This window comes from Sciurus carolinensis, chromosome 6 (genome assembly GCF_902686445.1).
Source record: "Sciurus carolinensis chromosome 6, mSciCar1.2, whole genome shotgun sequence".
Taxonomy (NCBI): Eukaryota; Metazoa; Chordata; class Mammalia; order Rodentia; family Sciuridae; genus Sciurus; species Sciurus carolinensis.
The window spans coordinates 50,787,197-50,806,716 of NC_062218.1; the positions used below are offsets into that span (position 1 = coordinate 50,787,197).

Genomic DNA, 19,520 nt, shown 5'->3' on the forward strand with positions numbered 1-19,520 from the left:
TCAGCTGCCTATAATTCTATATGCTTCTTTTCCTTCCTCCCTTCCTCCTTCCTTCCTTTCTTCCTTCCTTCCTTTCCTGTAGTTCTGGGGATCAAACCCAGGGCCTTTGTGCATGATAGGCAAGTGCCTTACTGATGAGCTGTATTTCCAGCTCAATTATGTACATTTCTGATTCTCCTGATTAGCTATGTAAAAGTTATGACCTTTTTAATTTTCTTTGGAGAAAATTTCTTTATAATAATCTTTGGAGAATACTGACTGATAATTTTATTTTTAGAAAATAAAATTCTATCTCGTAGTTAATGTGTGGTACCATTGGTCCTTTTATAAAGTTAGGATACATACATGATTTTAGTGATCACATTTCTTCTATATTGAAACCTTTTGCTGTTTTCCTATTCTATGAATAATTGTTTCTCTTCATTGTTTGTCAGTTATTCCCAACTATGCTTAAATAGATAGAAATAATATGAAAACGGAAAAATAACAGAATTGCCAACAGAAAGATGGCAATGGTGCAGTTAATTGTCCTGCAGTTTTCTTGCTGTGTTGCCTACCGTGCTGCATCATGTTTCAAGAAAGTAAAAAAAAAAAAAAGTCTAGAGGGGGCTGGGGAGATATCTTAATCGGTAGAGTGCTTGCCTTGTAAGCACAAGGCCCTGGGTTCGATCCCCAGCACGCCCCCCCCCCCCCCAAAAAAAAAGAACTAGAAATGTCATTGTTTTCCTCTACATTTTGGCTTTTATTTAACACAGTTCAGAATTTAGAATTTTTATTTCCTGTCTGAAATGGCAAAGAGGAGAAAGAAAAATGTTTGAGAAATTGTTTCCAGTTTTTTAGATGAATCAGACAATAGATGTTGAGACTGAGAGCAGCACTTTAAATTCTAATGATGATGGTGACATTGATTGTCTAAGTAAAATCTGACTATATCCTAGTTGAATTTTCTCAAATTCAGCAATTGATGAATTGATAGTATATTTCTGTGGACAAAGGAAATATGGCATTCTCAAGTTAATTATTGTTTTGGAATGTCTTCATCATCCATTGTTTTGTGACAAACCTAGACCTTTTGCTAAAAGAACATGACACTGACATCTTTTATGATGTTTATATACCCAAACTTAGTGATACAAAGAAAACTTATTAAAATGTTTATTTTTCCACTATCCCTTTATGTTATTTCTGTAATTTATTCATAACATGTCTTAACATATGCATTAAAAATGAGAGACTGGACATGGTGTCACACCCTTGTAATCCCAGCAACCCAGAGGCTAAGACAGGAGGATCAGAGGTTCGAGGCTAACCTCAGCAACTAAGAGAGGCCCTAAGCCACCTAGCAAATAAAAAGGTCTGGGGATGTGGCTCAGTGGTTAAGTGCCCCTGGGTTTAGTTCCCAGACTGGTACTTGGTAATGCTTATCTTTTTTGGTGTCTGAGGGTCCTTGAAGTGTCTAATACTAATACTTGACACTTAATACTTGAGCACTATATTGTCAAGTCCTGTCCCTAGATTCAGGGACACAGCAATAAAGGGAGCAGAATTCTGATCTTAGGAGAGATGATTTGCATTCTAGTTGGAGGAGCCAGATAATAAATAGACAAACAGCATGTTAAGGTATGGTAAGCCTGTGAAGAAATATTAAACAGAATGAGGAAAATAGAGGGTGTTTAGTGAAACAGGATGCTTTATAAATAGACTTGAATTATTGCAAAAGTGGTGTAACTGATATGAGTTACTGAAGAGATAGAATACTACAGTTACTTTCTTGTGGAAGATTTGTTTATAATGAGTTGTTTTTTACTTTGTCTAACTTTAACCTATTTTTCTTTAGCTGATTTTTAAAAAATGATATGTAGATATATCTTAGTACCCCTGAAAAAAGTACAAGGTAAATGTTTGTAATAGAATAAACCAAGACACTTTAAAATGTATTCTTTTCTAGGGTTTTTTACATGGGATATTTGAACGTCTAAAACAGTTTTTGGAATGCAGTAAGTACTTACATTGTAATTGTTTTTACTGTTGAATACTTAATTCATTACAGCTTATTCATTATTCATTAATATCTAGGATTAGTGAAGAATTAATAGGGATTAATGAGTGGGTCCCTATCCATTCAGAGCTTCTGTTCTCCATATGCAAGTCTAGAGAAATGTTTTGTCTGAGTGACTAATTTGTTGAACAATCTGAGTGAGTTCTTGGTAGCTGGCTAAAATTTGCTTCTTATATCTTGATAACTAATTTTTTGAAGGTAGTTTGGAAGCTTAGGTTTGTCTTCATATATCTTTCTTTTTTCTGAGTATAGAGGAAACCTTTATTTAAAAGAATCTATTTTTGTTCATTCTTCCTTTAATTTTTACAACTCCCCTTTTCTAGGCAGACATAATTTTGAACAGATACTAAGTTATATACTATATGCCAAATGCTTTTTAGACTTATTATAGACTCCTTCTTTCAGTATGTTTTACGTATCACTGTGATAAAATTTTGCTAAATGATCCTTTTATTTTGCAAATCTCATTCATTAACCCCAGCTGACCGATATTTAGGACACTTTGTAATCTGCCCTATACAGAGAATTAGCATTTATATCTTACTGGTGGTGTGTTATCCTCTTACCTTCCATGTGATTGTAAGTACCTTTGTTCAGGACACAAACCTGCACTCAAATATGTGTGGGTGCATATAGTGTGTGTCCATGTTCATTTGGGGATTTTGTACCCTGAGAATGCATCTTAATCTATACTTTTAGGGATTGTCGAGTATTGTATGTTAGTCATTTTAATAAATTGTTGACACGTTGCCAGGTACTCTCCTGGGTACTATACATGCAAAGGTGAATAAGACAGTTCATTTTGTGTAGTTAATTTAAACCAAAGTGGCGCTGTCATTTTTCTCTGGTCATAAACTCAGGGTTAGAAGGAAGAACAGACGTCCTTCTAGCAGAGGAGAATGAGATAATTGACAAAACAGATTATGAGAGTATAATCAGAGAGCAAAGGCATTGATGGGCCAATGTACATTAATCTGATATACAAAATTATAGAAGGGAAATTTTCACAAGAATATTTCAGAAGAGGTAGGAAAAGCAATAGTGAATATATTAGTGCTTTTTGTTGCTTGGAAAGTACTTCAACTACAACTGATTTAGTTTTTGAAAATGCGATTAATTGTTGCTGAAATTGCTACCTTTTTTACTTTAAAATGGGTTCAGTTCCTCTTTTAGGGTTTATTTTGTGTAACTTGGCTCTGATGATTTCATTAAATTTTATTACTTGCTATTGGTTTTTAAATAATAAATTTGTAATGCAAAATATACAAGAATATAACAGGAGCTATTTTTGCAAAAGTTTTGGTATTTTTTTATATTTATAGGATACTATAAACTTTTACTAATTTTTGAAAACATTTTTAACAGGTAGAAGTATAGGTACAGATAATGTATGTAGAGATAGACTGGAGAAGATCATCATTCTTTTTACTAAAGTGGTAAGTTTTCTTTTTATCTTAAGTACATTTTCTCAACCTATTTATTCAAATTTAGGAAAGAATATGCTTGTGTAATCACAACATTTTCACTTGATTGTAAGGAAACTCGTATTTTTACTCTTTGTAGGAAAGCTAAAAAGTCGCCTTCGTATAATGAAACTTTTTGAATGTATATAAATTTGTATAACATATATCACAACATGTAAAAGAATCAATCCTAATGAGTATTAGAGAAGCTGATTCCTCCAAGGCTTATTTCTAGATCCACTGGAAATAGCAGAGATAAAGAAGATGGCAGTTCAGCCGGAAGTAGATCAAATGCAGCAGGTAGAATAATATCAGGAAGTCAGTATATTCAGAATGATTGTCAAATTATCAACAATATCACATATGTTTTATTATTTTCTTATTTTAATTTTTTCAATTTTTAAAATTTGTTCTTTTTAGATATACATGATAAGTAGAGTGTATTTTGACATGTTATACATACTTGGAGTATAACTTACTCTAATTCAGATCCCATTCTTTTGGTTAAACATGATGTGGAGTTACACTGGTCATGTATTCATATATGAACATAGGGAAGTTAGGTTTGATTCATTCTGTCTTTCCTATTCCCATCCTCCCTCCATTCCCTTCATTCCCCTTTGTCTAATCCACTGAACTTCTATTTGACCCCCCTCCCCCCACATTGTGTGTTAGCATTCATATACCAGAGAGAACATTTGGACTGGTTTTTTGGGAATGGGTTTATTTCACATAGTATGATCGTTTCCAGTTGCATCCATTTACCAGCTAATGCCATAATTTTATTATTTATGACTGAGGTAATATTCGATTGTGTGTATATATATATATATATCACATTTTCTTTATCCATTCATCTGTTGAAGGGCATCTAGGTTGATTCCATAGTTTAGTGGTTGTGAATTGAGCTTGCTATAAACATTGATCACATGTTTTGAATGGAATTATATGGGTGCACTATACTAGGTAGTGAGTACAAATTTCTGATAATATTAAGAGTTATATAACATTAGCTTTTATGAAATTTGGGCTTGGAGAATTGGGAAAAGTGCAGAGTTGGGTTAAATAAATAAGGAAGATCTGGTTTGAGAGGTATTTACACTAAAATTGGTACTTGGAGACAGGTGGGAATATCTAAGTCTGTCTTTTCTTTTTTTGTTACTCTGGATCGAACTCAGGGGTACTAAACCACTGAGCCACATCCCTAGCCCTTTACATTTGTATTTTGAGACAGGGTCTCACTTTTGCTGAGGTTCGTCTTGAACTTGCAACCTTCCTGTCTCAGCCTCCTGAGTCACTGGGCTTATAGGTGTGTGCCACCCTGACTATTTTCCCTTTTTTAATGAAGGTTCAGTAGTAGGGTTAGAATTATCTGTTGCCCTGGGAAGTGAGAAAAGGAGCAGAAGTGATCTAGAGGGGCAGGGAGAGAAAGAAAGGAGTGTGTGTGTGTGTGTGTGTGTGTGTGTGTGTGTGTATGCATTTAAGTAGTAGTTACCTTTAGTTTTAGTTGTCTTCATTTCTTATTTTCCAGATAGCCTCAACAGCAAAACTTAACCTTCTGGGGATCAGTATAAAGTTGACTCCAATCCTTTTACACCATGCAAAATAAAACAGGGTGATGAAGTTTTGTCAATGGGGCTAGGTAGTGTGTATCTCTGATACTTGCCAGCATCTCTTTAGTTCCTGCTCAGTATGTCAATTATATAAGTAAAATTTAAAAAGCATTATTTAGATAGTCTGTATTAGAAACCATTTGTTATTGATCCTACTGGATTTTGTAGTTCTTTCTTTTACGTTTTATTTTTTGGAACCATGAATTGAACCCTGGGTCCTTAACCACTAAGCCACATACCCAATCTTTTTTTTTTTTTGAAACAGGGTCTGGCTAAGTTGCTTAGGGCCTTGCTAAGTTTCTGAGGATGACTTTAAATTTACAGTCCTCCTGCCTTAGCCTCCTGAGTTGCTGGAATTACAGGCATGTGCTACCATGCCCAGTGTAGTTCTTTCTTTTAGTTCTTACTTGAGGTAATGATGTAGGTAGATGGTATCTGTAATTTATTCTACTTTTTAGAACAAGTTGAAAACAGTAATTTCATCTTGTAAAATTTATATTTATGATCTCTAAGACTTTAATTAAAACTTTTTAAATTGGGACACCTCATCTATGTCTTCAATAGAATTGAATAGCTTTTAAGTTTCCATTTGTTCACTACTCACTTTCAGCAATTATCAACATATAGTCATGGTTAATCCTATTTTTTGTATGCTTCCTTCCCCTCCCCACTCTTGCTGATTATTCTAAAGCAAATTCTAGATATTCTATAGTATTATCTATAAATATTTTATTTTTTAGACATTCTTAAACACAGTTAATCACATTTAAAAATACTAATGGTTCTTGATTTCATTTAAATATTCTATTTTCAGATTTCCCAGTCTATAAATTTTTTATGATTGGTTTATTTGAGTCAGGAATAATGTCTGTTACATATTCTTTTTTTCCTTACTAATTATTTGTTGAAGTAATGGGTATTTTCCTGTAGCGTTTCCCATGTTTTGATGTTTGCATCTTCACGTGTTACTTAACATATTGCTTTGTCACCATACTCTTCTTACTCCCCCTATATTTCTCAGGAATTCGTAGTTAGATCTAGAAGCTTAGTCACCCTCAGGTTTTTTTTTTTTTTGTTTTTGTTTTGTTTTTTTTTTTTTTTGGTAGAGGGTGCTAACAAGAATTCTTTGTAGACAGTGCTGCATATACATCTTGCAGCCCATTAAAAGGCACACGATATCTGATTATCTCTATTGCAAGGCTAAGATTGATGAGTGAGCTATCGTTTTCTCTGCACCCTTTTTCCCCCCTTGATTTTAGCAGCCATGGATGATCAGTGTCTTGATCCATGATTTGATTAGGGGTTACAAAACAATGGCATTCTAATTCTATTATTCCTTTTGCATTTATTAACTGGAATTTTTCCATAAAGAAGAAAACTCCCTCATCAGAATGATTTGATATGTTGAAATATAGTTCATGCAGGAAAGCAGGATTATTTAAAAATTTTTTTCCCTTTATTTATTACTTTAATAAAAGCCTACCTTTTATATACATAATGCTTTCGTATCACTTTTACCCATTGTTATCAAATTAAGTATGAAGTGGGACTGTTTTGGTCCCTGTACTGGAAATAATAGAGAAGTCTTATTATGAGATATGATGTGGCAAAATCCACGTCATACAATGTATTTCAAGGAGGATTGTAGTACATGTAAAACTGAATATATACAGACTCTAAGGTTAAAAACTTGCTAAATATTTTTGAGTAAACTTATAACTGTGAAATGCTTATATTCCAATACAAACTGCATTTATTCCAATACAAAATGCATTTAATTTTTTCTTTACAGCTTTTAGATTTCTTGGATCAGCATCCATTTTCATTTACTCCTCTAATTCAGAGATCACTGGAATTTTCTGTAAGCTATGTTTTTACTGAAGTGGGTGAAGGCGTTACATTTGAAAGATTCATTGTCCAATGCATGAATCTTATTAAGATGATTGTGAAAAATTATGCATATAAGCCATCCAAAAATTTTGAAGGTAATGTACTATTGGTAGATTTTTTTTTTCTGTTTTCACATTTTAAATTTTTAATCTAAGTGAAGTAAATAGCTGTTTTGATAAAGATTTTTCTTGAAACTCATTTATTTTAAAGTCTGGAAAATAAACTGTTCCTGGAACACGAAACAGAAATAAAGTATTGCAGTGTTTAATAAGTGAATATCAGCTTTTAAAAAACCACACTGTACTTTTACCAAACTGTCTTGTAACACCATAGAAGATCAATTCAAGCTTAAGGACTTTAAGAATTATATACTACAATAATCCCTGCAGCTCCTGTCATAGGCTCTATTCATTTGAACAGTTTTCTCTGACTTTATAGAAAGTAGGGTTGCTTATAGACAGGTTAAATTGTTATGTTATTTGAGGTTTGTTCATGTGCATGTGTTCTAAGATGAATGAGGAAGGTTTGTAAGTGGTGGAGAGAGAGACAAATATACATATGAATTAGTCACTTCAGTATGCTGCAGTAATATAGCACAACAATGCATAAACTGTGTAGACAAGACTGGACTGATGTGGATATATTATAAATAAAAAGCGTCTTTGAAATTTGTTCATAATAAAAATGAATATTTATGCACAAACTTTATCTTTACCCCGAAAGCATGTTTTTTAAAATATAATCCAACTTCAGTAGAATGTTTTGGCTATACAATTAACTTGGAAATTTTAATTTTCTAGATAGCAGCCCTGAAACTCTTGAAGCCCATAAGATTAAGATGGCCTTCTTCACATACCCCACTTTGACAGAGATATGTAGAAGATTAGTCTCTCATTATTTTTTATTAACTGAAGAAGAACTGACAATGTGGGAAGAAGATCCAGAAGGCTTTAGTAAGGATTAATTTTTCTGTATTATTGTGACTTGTCTCCCTCTTCTATAAACAAATATCTATTTGAATGATAGGTATAACAGTATTTTAGTCTAATACTTTTGATGTGGCTATCTTTTTTTCTTTTAATTATCTTGCCTTTCTTAACCTTTAGAACAAATTGAGATGCAGAAAATGAAAGATTCATTCAACTATGATGGAAAATTTGGTCCAGAAAGATACTTTTAATGTTTAGATGCCCTTACAAATACATCCTGTAGTTTAAAACAAAAATATAAAATTAACTTCCTTTCTCTGTTAGGTCAATTTCTATTTTGTGATTCATTCCATATTAGTTTTTTACTTGTGAAAGGTCTGCTTCAGAAAGAAATTGGAAGATCTTTTTTTGAAGTGTTCTTGTGGATTATAAATACAGTTTCAATGAATGCTATTCACATTCTATATCTAGAATGCAGATTCTTTTTGATGCTTGTTTTTCCTAAGAGGAGATCTGTGTATCTGTTTGAATTTTAGTAGATCAATCATTAGATACATAGATGAGTAGCAAATCTATCATGCCACTGCAATAGAAAAGAAAGGAATCGTGTTTATAAAATGCTTTTGTTTGAATCACTTTGGCCATTAGTGGGACAGGGGCTAGATTTTAATCTCTTTTATCTCTTTGAATGCCCTTGCAATTAGACAGATTTGCTAATATTTTAAGAATGCCTTAAACTTTTTGGAAGATTTACCTTCCTTTTCTTAACAGGATTATAATGATAGTATCAGTTGATGTCATATTATCTGGAAATGATAGGTACATTGAGCTTTCCTCTAAAAGGAATTTTTAATGAAGGCAAGAATGCTTGTGGATTTAATAAGCACTTGGATAGGTGATTATACAATACACAGATGTGCTCTCTAATTTATAGAAAAGAATTCTGTGAAGTCTGTGTTCTCAAGAATTTGCATTTAGTATTATGTTTAAAAAACATTCATAAAATATTATACTATCATTGAAAGTTCTTTGTTTTCCAAAATGAGAATTTGGAAACATCTTTATTGCCATTCCTGGAGAACATCACTTGTCATCTTTTTAATTGCAGCAGTGGAAGAAACAGGAGGAGATTCTTGGAAATATAGTTTGAGGGTAAGTATTAATTGAAAAAAATTAATATGGGAAAGCTTAATCCTCAAGCTCTTAGTTCAGAGTGACACTTGAAAATTCTATATAGTAAGTCAGATAGGAAATTGTTTATAATTGCAAGAAACTTTTTTAGAGGAAAGTATTTGATTAAATTATAGATTTTGATCCAGATTTTTTAATTATTTTTGTTAACTTAGTGTTTGCAAACTGAATTTTTCAAGTTGCTTGGGAAATAATTTGTCATTGCACAAATGAAGAATGTAGAAGTGAATGCTGCTAGATTGATTTTTCTTCCTGAGTATTTCATTAATAAAATTACTTAAGATATGTTATTTATCTTACCACCTAATGTCATTCTCAGAGACCAGCTCGTTGCTTTCACTTACAGGATGCTTTTGGAGCACATTATTAATATGGCAAATGTTTTGCCTTTATGAAAATTTATCAGATGTGGTCACTGAGCTGTTTTTTTGGTTAAGACCTGTTTTTATGTAATTCACATAACTTAACATTGGTTTTCTAAAAATGCATCTTAATATTTTTAGAACCAGAGAAATTATTGGAGCTTTGAAAAACTTTTTAATCTTTTTAAAATTTGGTCTTATGGACAAGGTTTAACATATTAAAACAGAATAATATCATGAACCCTTTCTGAAAATGTAGTTTGTTATTAACACATAGCTAGTCTAGTTTCATATAAGCACCCCTACCCCATATTAATTTGAAGTAAATATCTGGGATGACATAGCATATGTTTTCGTATGCCTAAGGTTCTTTTCTAAATACAAAGCAAAATACTTCAGATATTTAGTTACAGTTTTTTTCTATTTTAAACCACCTAGTGATTCAACTCTTTTAAGAATCACAGTGAGTCATTTTTTCAATATAGATAACACCAATTTCTGTTACTGTTTTTGTTAAAAATACATATTATTTTAAAAATTTTTTTTGGTTCCAAGTATTGAACCTAGGGTTGCTTAACCACTGAGCCAAATCTCTACCCCCTCCCCTTTTTAAAATATTTTTCAAGTTGTTGATGAACTTTTATTTTATCCATTTATTTTTGTGTGGAGCCAAGAATCGAACCCAGTGCCTCACACATGCTAGGCAAGTGCTCTACCACTAACCACAACCCCAGTCCTCTCCACCCCTTTTTATATTTTATTTTGAGACAGGGTCTTGCTGAGTTGCTCAGTTGCTGAGGCTAGCTTTGAACCTGCAATCCGCCTGCCTCAGTCTGAGATTACAGGCGTGTGCCACTGTGCCTGGCAAAAAATACAAATTATTTTATATGATAAATAAAATTTATTAGTTGATGTTGGTATTTATTGTATCATTTCTAAGAAAAATATATAAATTTTAATGTAGTAAATCCTGAAAAGCTTTTTGAAGCACTGAACTCTAAATGATGTGTCTGACCAAAGAATGCTCTTTTCAAAGTATGATTAATAAAAAATTATTTTTAAATGCATAATGCCAAGTGATTGAAGTAATGAAATATGCTGTTATGATTTAAATTAACTTGACTTCAATTTTCATTGTGTTACCATAGTTCCAAAAAATAATAATCTTACTATTTTATTTTTAAATACAGAGTTGGAAATATTTTTAAGAGTTTTGGATTTTAAGAATGAGTATTCTTTGCTTTATTGTAAAATAAATATAATATGCCATCATTTTTATTAGAAATTTGTTTCTTCTCCCAGCCTTGCACTGAAGTACTATTTATAGATATATTCCATGAATATAATCAGACTCTTACTCCTGTACTTCTAGAAATGATGCAAACCCTTCAAGGTAAGGTATTTTTTATGATATATATTTGTTTATCCATTTAATTAATGTTTAGTAAAAGTGGTCTAACTGCTTACTATGTGCAACATGCTGTTTCTTAGATTATATGAATTTGAGAAAGACTGAATGAATTCTTTCCTGAAAGGAGGAAATTTGAGATAGGCCTTGAATTATAGTTTGGATATGATAATTAGATTTTGCTGACATAAACATAATAGCAGCATAAGCAAAATGGAAGTCACATTCCTATAAATCAACTAACATTGATTTATATTTTCTGATTTTTCTGTTGTAATCAGGGGACATTGATCACAGCTGTTTTTTTCAGTCTTTATTCCGAATGCCTGGCACAGTCAGTAGCTGTTGATTTGATTGCCTTTTCAAAACTGATAGAATATGCTGGGTAAGGGAAAATAATAAAAAAGTGTTCTGAACTTTTGAGTCTTAATGACAGGCAAAGCAGTTATCTCATTAATAGTGGTTGGAGGTACAGATACTTTTGAAGTACATGAGTATGAAGAGTCTTGGAAAAGAAGAGGTTCAAAAACAGAACATGAGATTTTCACCTGTAGGTGTAGGAGGAAGTGAAAGGCCTACCAAAACTCCAGGTAAAAATATGTCCTAACAGTTGAAGAGAAGTGTAAGTGGTATATCCTGAAGGACAGCATGTTGGCAGAAGTAATTGTTTTATGCTTATAAGAGGCAGAAGGCAGTGGAATCTTTCTAGAGAATAGATTATCTGATTAGTTGGGGCAGGAATCACATTGTAAGGGGGTGTCTAAAGTTGAGTAGGTAGAGATGTAAAGGAATGACAGGAAGAAAATTTCTTGTAGGTATCTGATCTTGTTTGTAGTAAGAAGCTCTGTTCTTTGAAAAGCTTAATAGAGTGTTTCTGTTTAAATTATAAGCCAAAGTAAGTATCAGCTATTATTAATATAATTATGTTAAAAGATTATTTGGGCATTATTTACTATTAGTTGATTTGCTGTATACAGTTGCCAATTTCTTAGTGTAGGATAAAAGATTAAATTTGTTAATATTTATACTACTTAAGTTGCTTTGTTGGTTTTTGCTTGTGGTTTTATTGGTGTCTGTTTTCTTCTACTCAGTCTTTTCTATCAATTTACTTTTTTAAGCCACTGTGGGAAGTGATAGATTATTTAGGTTAAATTTGGGTAGTTTACTGTCTGATGGTAAAGTTTTCAAGGATTTCTAAGTTCAGTTTTCTTTCTAGCTCTGTAGCAGTTTTCTTATTTAGAACTGTACTTATTCTAGCTTTTTAGAATGAGTTTAAAAATTATTTAACAGAAGAGTACTTTGGGAAACTTGGTAGAAATTTTTATCTTTTATAAAAATCTGCTTACTAAGGAAATTATATTTTCCATGCCTACCTCTTGTATCCTCCTTCCTGAAAAGATAGCACAGACTGCCAACTTTTTATTTTGTAGTTTTCACATTTCATAGTGGCAGTTACTTTCTGTTTGTACTTTTCATTTTATTGCCATTCTTTATTTAATGTACTGTCATAATCTGCTTTTAAAAATTTAAATATTTAAAGATCTTTTTTAAAATTTTAGACCTTCTTCATGAATTGCTTATTCTTATTTATTGTGTCCTGTTCTGATTCATCTTTTTTTTTCAAAGAATTTTCTTTTATATTGAGGATATAATAGCTAACAACTTGTGATATGTTTTTCTAGAATATTGCTTGTCATGACATTTTTTCAAATATGTTTAAAGATATTTAATTAATATTGTTTATAGCTTTACATATTGTACCAATGTTCTACAAGGGCAATAGTAATAAAATTAGGACCTCCCTCTTCTCTATGTTTAGTATCACCAAGTATATTGTATTTAGCTGAATTTTGAAATTAAGTCTGGATTGAATAAAAATTTAAGTGTCTATCAACAGATAGCTGGATAAAGAAAATGTGGTATGCATACACAGAGGAATACTACTAAGCCTTAAACAGGAAGGAAACCGTCATTTATTACAACATGGTTAGAACTGGAAAATACTATCTTAAGTCATATTGATTCAGGCATGTGAACACAAATACCAAATGTTCTTTCTTATATGTGAAACCTAAAATAATAGAACCCATAGAAACAGAGAACAGAATATTGATTATAGAACCTGAGGGACGGGAATAATGAGATAGTGGTCAAATGGTACAAAAATCTCAGGATTTTTTTTTTTTTTTTAATTCTCTGGCACACTATGCAAATAATAGTTAATAGAGTATTAGACATTTCAGGACTGTGGTTGTTGCTCAGTGGTAGAGGGCTTGCCTAGTATGTGGGAGGCTCTGGGTTTAGTCCTCAGAACCACATAAAAATAACAAAATAAAGGTATTGTGTCCATCTACAACTAAATTTTTTTTTTTTAAAACTAGAGTATTATACGCTTTAGAATCACTGAGTAAATTTCAAATGTTTTCACTACAAAAATGTTGCGTTTGAAGTGACGACTATATTAACTATTTTGATTTAATTATTTCACATAGTATTCAGAGAGCATAACATCATTTTGTATCTCATAATTCATATAGTTATAAATTGTTAATTTATAATTAAAAAGGTCAAAAAAATTTTGCATCATCTCATTCATAAGTAAAATATAAAAATGTTGCTCTCATAGACTCAGTTGAGAGAAGAATGGTGGTTACCAGCCGCTAGTAAGAGTAGGGAATAGAAAAGGATGGGGAAAGATTGATCAGTGACTACTAAGTTAGAGTTACTTAGTTGCAAGAAATTCTGGTGTGCTGTTGCACAGTAGGGTGATAATATTTAATAAAAGTGTACTGTGTTATTTCAAAAAGCTAGAAGAAAGAATTTTAAATAAATGTTTTCACCATAAGGAATATTTCAGATGACAAGTGTGTTTAACTTTTAACCTGCTTCAAACATTATACAATGTATATATGTATCAAAACATTGCAGAGTACTCCATTAACATGCATTTTTTTTGTTTAATGTATCAGTTAAAATAATTTGAATTTTTAAAAATTAGTTTTGCTTATTTTTACTGATACTTTTTTTTTTTTTTAGGACCCACCAATGTGGAAGATATGAATGCACTGTTAATCAAAGATGCTGGTATGTTAAACTTACATAGTTTAGAAACATTTATTTATTCAATAGATGGAGGGTCTGTTTTGTGGTAGATTTTGTGCTAGGAAAGTTGGAATACAAGAGTAACCAAACTATAGGAACTATCTGGTGAGAGATAACGACGTAAGCAGACAAACATAAATGTAACACTGAATGGAATGGTTATATACATTCAAAGCAGGTGATAAACACAAGCTAGTTTGGTATATCTAGGGAAAGACTCATAAAGAAGTGTACTGTGATAACTCAAGGACAAGTAGGAATGAGTAGTTGTACATGGAGTAGGTACAGAAGGATTCCAGGAAAACTGAGCAGTATGGAGAAAGGATTGATGATAGGAAGAGTAAATCTAGGTAGAGTTAGAACTGTTACTGTTTTGATTTAACTGAAACACAGAGGTTAAGGGGTTATGGTGAGAGATGGAACTGGAGAGACATAAGCATGAACCAGGTTGTAAAATACAGCCTCCATTTAGAAGCAGATGCTGTTTTATCCTTTTGTAAATATTACAGCAAATCAACTTTTCATTTGAAAGTACTAAGGAGTATTTGGGGAAAACATAGAGTAAAACAGCTTAATATCTCTAAAATGTCTATTTTGATAATCTTCCACAGGTAACATATGGTGAATTTTTCTTAACTTATAAATTCACATTTCAAAATAAGGTTAGTTTCTTAGATAAAGCCAAATGTCTGAAATCTTTAAATTTTTTGTTAAACTTTCTTTTCAGTGTATAATGCCGTTGGTTTAGCTGCTTATGAGCTCTTTGATAGTGTTGATTTTGATCAATGGTTTAAAAACCAGTTGCTTCCAGAATTACAAGTCATTCACAATAGGTAAGTATAAAATTTTGTGTTTATTTTACTTCACTGATTTTCTGATGAATGCAGGAAGCCATTAAAATTGCTTATAATTTTTGAAGAGTCATAGTTTGACTTAGGTAATGCCTATATAAGACTATGGATTCTGTAACTGGAATATGAGCAAGAGTTGACTTTTATGTTACTTTAAGTTTAGATATTGAATGAGTAGGATAGAAGGGAAAATGTCCTTCATAGTTTTTATTATTTCCTAGTTTAAGATTAGAGGCTATAAAAAATATTCCATGAGGATTTTTGTTCTTGGTATGAAGGTTGCAGGTCTGTCAAGTTCCTTCTGTGTACCTGCTGCCTATTAGATTGCTGAGCATATAGTCACAGATTATTAAGTAATTACTGATCAAATAGAATGCCACCCTCATGAGGATGGTTTTGTGAACATTTAGAGCTACAGAATTATAGAACTGAAGATGCCTTAAAAGTAATTTCGATCAGTAAGTAGCTATTTATCTTCTCATTTTTTTTCAATCATTTCTTCAATGAATAATGTTTTCAACACTTAGAATTTGCTATGTCCTATAAAGCCAACAATGAATAAAACAGCCTCTAACTCTGCCCTCAGGCGGCTAGTGAAACTCTGAAAGAGAGGATACCTACAATTGAGGAGGCAAACATAAGATCTAATTGTCCTTAAACCATGAAGGCTATTCAGTTTAAGACCTTCACTGTCCAATAAAATACCTCCCTTCATGTCTCTATGGATTGGTTGAAATAGGCTTAGTACAGCTGAAAAAATGAATTCAATTTTAATTGAAATTTAAAGATGAAAGTTGTGTAAAATATGTATTGATTTTATGTTGAAATGATAATTTGAGTATGTTGGAATAAATAAAATATTATTAAAATTTATCTATTTCTTTTAACTTATTTTGGTGTGGATACTAAAAAAATTAAAATCACCTCTTTGCTCTGTATCTCTTTTAAATAGCTATGTAGGCCTTGGTTTCTCAAATTTTACATACGAATTACTCAGTAGGAAATCATGTTAAAATGCAGGTTCTGGTTTAATAGGTCCGATTCAGATACTGCAGTCCTCTCATACTCCTAGAATGATGATGATGCTGGTTTAGGAAGCACACACATTGAGAAACAAACTGATTAGAGTTGGTCTGGTAGTGACTTTGACCTTGGAACTTGACCTTTCTGAGCTTTATTCTTTCTGTTTGAACAAAGACAAATATGGCAATACCCAAGATTTCAGTCCAAAAATGGATGATTCCTTCACTTCACTTTACACAAGTACTGTTACTTCTACCTCTGAGTCTTTGTTCAAATATTTCCTGTATCTTGAATTGACATTTTTCTACATTTCTGCTCAAGAATTCTTAAAATTTTAAAATTGCGTACAAATTATATCTATCTCTCTTTGACCATTCTTCTTTTCTGAAATCCTAATATACCACTTTGAGTTCTTTAATTCATTTAGGTGTGTTCCAAACTTTTTGATGACAGGAAATATTTACTTTTTTTTTTTCAACTTAAATTTTTTTCTATGCACCTGATCATCTTTTAAGATTGGAGTTTTCTAAAATAACATCGTATGTTCATTAGCTTGTTCTTTTTACAACCAGGAGTAAATAAATTATCATCTCACCATTAAAAGATATTTTATGAATGAAATTTTTGGACACAAATATTTTGAGCTTTGCGATTTTTCTTCTTGCCTTAGGAGTCTTCATTTTCTTTAGCAAAGACAATCACAGAGAAATAATATGTTTACATGCATTGAAAATATAAAACTTTTAAAATATAAGTGACTATTTTTGTAATCTGTCACATTCCATAATTAACTGATAGCAGTAAGTTTATATGAATATTTTATGGTAGAAATAACAAGGTGCTGTGAGAAATCAAACACGTGCTTGAAAGTGGGTGGGCAGGGCAAATTTTTACTTCTGCCAGAAGTGTGTGCTACTGGAATCTGGCTAGTTATTGCTCCTGGCCTGTTAATCTCCCTGTTTACATACCTAACTCAGTACTGCCCTTTGCCCTGATTGGAATACTCAGGAGTGTAATCTACACCATTAGCTAATTTTAAAATTGGGGTGGGCAAAACAGAAGGACTACAATTAAAAATGGCTACAATTGTATTCAATTAAGGCTGAAGACTATATTCTGGAAAAGGACCACCAGATTTTCTATTTCTTATGCTTTATATAATCTTAGAAGTCTTTCATAATGTTCTGAAAATATTGTGGAATCATCAACTAGAATAAGAAAATTGAATACAGGAGCTCCTTTATTATTACTTTATGGGATCTCCACAGCTTTAGGGTTTAGGAATTAACACAGTTTTTAGTTACTTGAGAAACAGAAATGGATTTTTTTTTTTTTTTTAAACGTACAGATCTATGTTGCTGGTCTTCCATGTGAAAGAATCAGGGTTACAATATGTGTGCCTAAGCATTTTCATTTACTTACATCAGGACTTTATTGGTAGTATTTTATACGGTGTCACATTTTTACAGGTAACTTTAAAGCTTTTATGTAAATGTAGAATGCACATACTACTACATTCTTAGATTTAAATGGTGAAATATACTAAGTGAAACAGACCTTTCAAAATATTAAATGTTTTACTTTCATGATTTTTACCCATGCAGGTATAAGCCATTGCGACGCAGGGTCATTTGGCTCATTGGTCAGTGGATTTCTGTGAAATTCAAATCTGACTTAAGACCCATGCTGTATGAGGCAATCTGTAACTTGCTTCAAGATCAAGATTTAGTGGTATGTTGCTTAAAATTCTTAAAATAATTGTTTTTTAAATTTCAGCCTGTGCTAAACTTTTAGGTTCAGAAAATGTTCATATTTTTATAATGTGATATTCCTTGGTTAGCAGTTTGATTTGAGGGAGAAGAATCTTTTGATTATTGTTTGCCTTTTCCACTAAGTCATTAAAAAAATGTGTAACCAAATAACTATTTTGAAATCATTTTTAATATTTTAGTAAGAGAAAAAATAAGACAGTTTTTTAAGACCCCTTTATTGTTATGCTTTTGGTATTAGGGGTTGAACCCAGGAGCACTTTACCAGTGACCTGCATCTGTAATCCTTTTTGTTTATTTATTTTTAATTTTTTAAAATACTTTTCAGTTGTAGATGAACATAATACCCTTATTTTATTTATTCATTTTTTTTAATGGGCTGCTGAAAATCGAACCCAGTGCCCCACGCATACCAGGCAAGCACTCCACCACTGAGCCACAACCCCACCCCCTTATTTTTAATTTTGAAACGGTTTCATTAAGTTGCTGAAACTGGCTTCATTCTGCCTTAGTCTCCTGACTTGTAGGAATTACAAGTCTTAAAATCCCTTTTTACAATATTCTTTTTCTTATTTAGGACAGTCTTTTTCATTGACACAGCATCATATTCTGTTTCACCCTTGCTGTTGATTCTTTGTTCATTTATGGTTTTTTTTTTTTTTTTCTTTTGTTTCTGCCTTTGGAATTGATGTTTCTTTTAGGATTTTTTTAAATGATATTCACTTGATATTTTCATATTTTCAACGCTTGATAATAGCTTGTTTTTTTTTTTTTTCCCCTACTTCAAAACCTTAGATTTGTTGTTTTATCATACAGGTCAATTACTTAAACAGACCCATAACTTTAAGAAGTTTAAAATTGTATAGAATAGTTTCCCTTTTTTTTCATACTAGTGCTCTAATGTATATTTGAATTAATATATTAGTGTCTTAATATATACTTTTTTGTTTTGGACTTAGATTTGGCTCTATTATAGTCTTTAAGAAAGTTTGGGTAAAATGAGGGTCTCCCATCCCCAATTTGTGTTAAAATCTTGTCTCATCATTTCCCAGTGTCTCCCTTTCTCCCACCTACTTCCTTATTTTTACTTTCAACCCACCTGATTTCCCAAGCAGAGGCTTAGTCCACACTTTGCTCTTCTTTGTGTATATAATAATAAATAAACGACTTTTAGTGTTTACTGAAGAAAATGCAATTAAAAATTTGTTGTAGAAATATATAGTACTTTCGAAAGGCCAAATAGAAGTGATGTTTGGATTTTTGACTTAAGTATTATCTACTTTGTGTAAATAATTGAGAATTTACTCTATCATTCTGTAGTGATTAAGTAGTATAAATGTGAAAGTTTACAAGGGAACCCATTTTTACCTAACTGCTTTGAAGATTATGGTTTCCTATAATTTTTATTTTTCAAAAGCTTTAGAGTAAAACACAAGATTTAAATTTTTGTTTTCTTAGTTGGAAATACCATTTGTTTTTCTGTCAGTAGTATCAGAAAAAAGACATTAAATGACTTATGAATGTGTTATAAAAGGCTTAAATCTCAAGTTTTCTTTGGCAAGTAGAGAACTTTCTTGTGTCTTTATAATGGGTCTATTAAAAAAGAAAAGAAAAATGAACTATTTTTATCATTACTTGAAAAGCAGAACATTAATTATACCAGTTATTAATAAATATTAATGGGGAGAAAGGATTTCATGACCAGATAAGTTTGAAAACTGTGCTAATATTAAAATATATCTCATAATTAAGGACTGGTCAGAACCTTAAAAATGAACATCTGCATTGTATCTATCCAAGATCAAGAATATAGAGGTTATACTGCTTTAATTTAAAGTGAGAAGTGCTGACTAGTGAAAT

General features: G+C 31.7%; 1 protein-coding gene across 1 annotated transcript in view; it reads left to right on the top strand.

The window, feature by feature from the left end:
- The window catches only part of Ipo11 (importin 11), a 210,397-nt gene that overhangs the window by 67,621 nt on the left and 123,256 nt on the right, over positions 1-19,520 (top strand). Inside the window, exons 8-16 of the mRNA XM_047555967.1 lie at positions 1,949-1,997; positions 3,425-3,495; positions 6,928-7,120; positions 7,826-7,978; positions 9,063-9,106; positions 10,810-10,900; positions 13,952-13,999; positions 14,745-14,850; positions 17,496-17,622. Coding sequence (XP_047411923.1) covers positions 1,949-1,997; positions 3,425-3,495; positions 6,928-7,120; positions 7,826-7,978; positions 9,063-9,106; positions 10,810-10,900; positions 13,952-13,999; positions 14,745-14,850; positions 17,496-17,622 — 882 coding nt within the window. The remainder of the gene's footprint in view (positions 1-1,948; positions 1,998-3,424; positions 3,496-6,927; positions 7,121-7,825; positions 7,979-9,062; positions 9,107-10,809; positions 10,901-13,951; positions 14,000-14,744; positions 14,851-17,495; positions 17,623-19,520) is intronic.